The sequence below is a fragment of the Hippocampus comes genome, unplaced genomic scaffold (assembly GCF_001891065.2).
Source record: "Hippocampus comes isolate QL1 unplaced genomic scaffold, H_comes_QL1_v1.1 scaffold134, whole genome shotgun sequence".
NCBI lineage: Eukaryota > Metazoa > Chordata > Actinopteri > Syngnathiformes > Syngnathidae > Hippocampus > Hippocampus comes.
Window position 1 is genome coordinate 97,507 of NW_017805458.1, and position 4,921 is coordinate 102,427.

Genomic DNA, 4,921 nt, shown 5'->3' on the forward strand with positions numbered 1-4,921 from the left:
TAGGAAAAGGCATATTGCATGCCGTCTGATTGACGCCAACGGTGGCTTGAGGTCTTGCGAAATTCTTCTGGGAATCTGCAGAAATAGGAGCAAGGTATCCTCAGCGGTCAGTGCTCAAGAAGGCCTGAGATTACAACTTGTGAGCACTCACGCGTCCTGCAGCTCCTGCATCACAAACTTGTCAATCATATAGGGCGCGTGTGAGATCGCCTTTCGGCTCATGCCGCCAAACTTGAGGTTGTACAGCCTGTCAACGTGTTGCAGTGCCTCAGAAAAAGTGTTTTGCAACTTTCGGCCAAACATGGCACCATTCGTCTCATACGTTAGTGCTCTTTGTCGGCGATCATCTTCCTGTTATACGAAAAGGAAAATGCACTGTCATGAAAATGTAAAATACTGTTCAGTATTCATCCCCACATGCCAATTAACTGTTAATGCTTGACTCAGAATAACAGACGGATTTCACACCACAGAACAGCATTTTCTGTCAAGCGGTGGAGAGAGGCGCCACATTCCTTTCTCCATGACTTGACATTGTGGGCGCTTTGGGCATGCGCATTTAAATCTGATGCTTTATTATTTCATTCATGAGCAGATTTATGATCTAAACTGCCAGTATTTTACCATTATTTTGTAATGATTTTTTTTTCCAGTGTATGCCACTTACACTTGACAAAGTTGGACTGTGTCGAATTTACCTCAAGTAGTTCTTGAAAGTATTTGAGGAACCCCTTGTCAGACGGAACAAACTGTTGGAGCGTCATCCCCAAAGGAGCCTTATTCTCATTCGAGAAGTTTGCTGGTTTTTGTGTCAGGCTTGACTTCTGGCTGTTTGACTGAGTCTTGTGAGCTTGAAATAAACCCCCATCACCAGCGCTGCTTATGGACCTGCGGTTTCTGACTTCAAAAGTCCAAAAAGATGTACAATTTATTTCAAGGCAGAAGAATCAAGTTGCGCACCACAACTGTTGTTGAACGCCACCTTTGCAGTCTCCTCCGTCCCATTGGCAGGCGGCATTGTTGCACTCCCGATTACACTGCCCGTTATTGATCCTGTGTGCTGGACAGCCTTTTGAACAAGCCGCTAAAGCCCACTCGAGATAAACCTCGGGGATGTAAGAGAACAGTTGCATTTGTGTGTTATCACACACAAATCGAGGGAGCAAAATTAATCAGTTCATCAGAAACAAATCGATTTTTAAATGAATTGAAAAGGAACCGAATGATCACCAAAAGGTTGAGTGAGGGCGACATCAATGCCTTTGATATAACGTTGCTCAATTGTGGTTGAGTTCGTGTTCCTTTTATCACGAAACAAAAGCTAATAAACGACCAGACTGGGTGAATTCGCAGGGATGGGGGAAATGATTTTGTCAGACACTTGATAGCAAATGAAAGTTTTTTCGGACTATTCAAGTAATTCAATGGAGTAAGTGAATCATATTTGAAAGGGACAGCCCTGGTCGGTATCGTGGTCAACTGATAAGCATGTCCACTTTGCAGCACAGAGGCCGAGGGTTCGAATCAGGCTCTGGCCTTACTGTGTGGCGTTTGTACGTTGTCCCCGTGGATGCGTGGGTTTTCTCTGGGTACTTTGGCTTCCTCCCACATTCTAAAAAAATGATTGTGGCCCGCGGGAGCAAATCGTGTGTGTCAACTATCATGATTCTTGCTGAAATCTTTACTGAAATGTCAAATTGTCATGGGTAATAAATAACGTTGAGATTTTGCACCGGCCCTCTGAGGGCAGCTGTAACTCCGCAGTGGCCCCGGCCTTACTGTGTGGCGTTTGTACGTTGTCCCCGTGGATGCGTGGGCTTTCTCTGGGTACTTTGGCTTCCTCCCACATTCTAAAAACATGCACGGCAGGTTGATTGAATGCTCTAAATCCGATGTGTCATAGTCAAGGCCCGGGGGCCAGAGCCGGCCCCCCACATCATTTTGTGTGGCCCGCGGGAGCAAATCGTGTGTGTCAACTCTCATGATTCTTGCTGAAATCTTTATTGAAATGTCAAATTGTCATGGGTAATAAATAACGTTGAGATTTTGCACCGGCCCTCTAAGGGCAGCCGTAACTCCGAAGTGGCCCGCAACAAAAAATGAGTTTGACACACCTGCTCTAAATTGTTCCTAGGCGTAATTGTGAGCGCAAATGGTTGTTTGTCGGTATGTGCCCTGCGATTGGCTGGCAAGCGGTTCAGGGTGAACCTGCCCGAAGACAGCTGGGACTGGCTCCAGCATGCTTACGACCCTGATGCGGACAAGCGGATCAGATAATGGGTATATAGATGAATGTAGGTATGGCCCTCCAAAGAAGTAGGAGGAATCAGAGTCCATTTCTGTCGTACAAGGCAGGATCTACACGAATATGCATTTGCGAAGGCTGGCTTCTTGGGACTAGACAGTGTGTCACAATCTGTTCAAAGTCAAGTGCCCAAACGCAACTTACACGAATATGCATTGGCGAAGGCTGGCTTCTTGGGACTAGACAGTGTGTCCCAATCTGTTCAAAGTCAAGTGCCCAAACGCAACTTGGAGTTCACCGAGCTCTTGACAAATAGGGTAGAATGGTATCTGTTTGATTCTCAAAGATGATGGTGGTCTATTTGGCCTACTTTCTGCCCATCGGTTGGGGTGTAGAAGTCGTCCAGCCATGCGTCTTTGCCAAACATCATGTCGTCGTTGAGGTAAAGGAACTTTTGCGAGATGCCTGGGATGCGGTGGAGATGGCTTTCGATAGCGCGCGAGTTGAAGGTGGGGAGATGGCTCATGTTCAGGAAGATTTCCTAGAAATCAGAGGCGATGCAGTACCTGTACATTTGACAGAAGTGATCCGAACGCGTCCCCGCACACAAATTGCATTCCAGTCAAACCTCGGTTTTCGACCATAATCCGTTGCAGAAGGCTGTTCAAAAACCGAATTGTTCGAAAACCGAAACCATGTTTCCCATTAGGATCAATGTAAATTTTTTTAATCCGTTCCAAGTCTAGAAAACAACTTTTTTAAAAGCATTTTTTCAACTACTTTACACCATAAACTGTATACGTGTGTAATAAGAGAGCAGGTAACAACAAATTACAAACATTTTGTATGTTTTATTTTTACCAATTTTAACATAAACATTGACATTGTAACATAAAAATTGAACATCTCTCTCTCTCTCTCTGTCTCTCTCTTTCTCTCTCTCTCCCTCTCTCTCTCTCTCTCTCTCTCTCTCTCTCATCATGAAAATTGTAGATTGCATTCTTTTACACCTTGAATTTACAAACCCTAAGGTAATGGCTGAAACTATGGACGCTCTGTCTGCAATCCTACACTGCGGTATGAGGTAACTTGAATGAATACTTTATTGTCATTGCACACTTGTTACAACGAAATTCTGCAGGAGCCTCCACCCTGCAGAATTTCGTTGGAACATTTTTATCCATTTTCTGAACAGCTTTATCCACACAAGTCCAGTCTCGTCCATATTAAACGTTTGCTGGGGAAGACATTCCTCGGCGTTGATGAGATTTTTAAACTCAACTTTAAACTTTTCGGCATCTTCCTTGTCTGAAATGGCTGCCTCCCCATGACGAATCACTTCTTTTCCTCAACTTTTCGAACCATCCTCTGTTTGCTTTAAAATCAAACTCTTCAGGAGCAATGCTAAGATCCTTTTTTCATTAAATCTCCATACAATTGTCTTGTTTTGCCACAAATCGTATCTTGGCTAAGACTGTGCCCTGCTAGCTGTTTCTCATTTATGAAAATAAGCAAACGTTTCTCCACTTCCTCTAATATTTGTGGCCTTTGTTCACTAAACACACGAGATCCTTTAGCCACATCACTGACTCTATGATGGTCTTTCTTTTTTAGGATGCTGCTGATTTCGGCATGCCGAACTCCTTAGCCAATTTTTTAAAAAATCTTTGAAGACGTCTGCTCACAATGGATGCTCTTTTTTCAAAAATCTTTGAACACGTCTGCTCACAATGGACGCTCTTTTTTAAAAAATCTTTGAAAACGTCTGCTCACAATGGACGCTCTTTTTTTAAATCTTTGAACACGTCTGCTCACAATAGACGCTCTTTCTTTTTAAAAAAAACTCTATTGAACACGTCTGCTCACAACGGAGGCATCACTTCTTCGTGTAAGGAAGTCGAGAGAAGTCGAGTGGCGCATTCGAGTGCGCTCGGTTTGGTCGAGAACCGAATTTCGGTCATAATCCGAGGCATAAAAAACTCGAAATTTTTGGTCGAAAACCGATTTGGTCGAGACCAGAGACGTTCGAAAACCGAGGTTTGACTGTAATTCCTGTCAACCAAGAGAAGACATTCCAAGACGCACAATCACTGAAATAGATCCTATCGCAGAAACGCTTCCTGCCCGAGAAGTTGGGAGTTTCAGTGCGAGAGGCTGCACTGCTACCTTGTGTGTGACAATTGAAACGCGAGGGTTTTGCAGGTTGAGCCAGGAGGGAATCTGCCCGTTCGTGACGATGTAGACGTGTCGCACCCACGGCGCATGTTTCTCCATGGAGCGTAAAGAATAGAGGAGAGCACCGTTCTCTTCGAAGCGGTTGGCTGTGAGAGAGTCCCTCATCTCTTTTTTGGGAGGGGCAGGCCGCTTCTGTAAAAACTAAGGAAAAAGTTTCGACAGTGTTAGAGAGGTCCTAATGATACATCATGTCAATTTGCAGGTGTTGTAGTGGCGTATGACCTCTGCGATGGCCCTCATATCCCAGAACAAGTTTACAGGACTGATGGCCAGCTTCTTCCCATCCAGTTTCAGTCTGCTACTTTTCGCCAATTGCAGGAGAAAAATGAAGTCCTGTGGCGTTTTAAGGTAGAGCAGAGCGATGCCGGCGCCCGGGTACAACTCAAACTGAGGAACACATTGCCAGACAAGCCCATCTGTCACGTTCTTGGTCAGAAAACG

At 44.7% G+C, this 4,921-nt stretch overlaps 1 protein-coding gene across 1 annotated transcript in view; it reads right to left on the reverse strand.

The window, feature by feature from the left end:
* Positions 1-147: 147 nt before the first annotated feature.
* The window catches only part of LOC109518639 (N-acetylglucosamine-1-phosphotransferase subunits alpha/beta-like), a 5,421-nt gene continuing 647 nt past the window's right edge, over positions 148-4,921 (reverse strand). The window contains exons 2-7 of the mRNA XM_019874648.1: positions 4,703-4,867; positions 4,412-4,621; positions 2,616-2,786; positions 983-1,106; positions 751-901; positions 148-247 (exon numbers count right to left, since the gene is read on the reverse strand). Coding sequence (XP_019730207.1) covers positions 148-247; positions 751-901; positions 983-1,106; positions 2,616-2,786; positions 4,412-4,621; positions 4,703-4,867 — 921 coding nt within the window. The remainder of the gene's footprint in view (positions 248-750; positions 902-982; positions 1,107-2,615; positions 2,787-4,411; positions 4,622-4,702; positions 4,868-4,921) is intronic.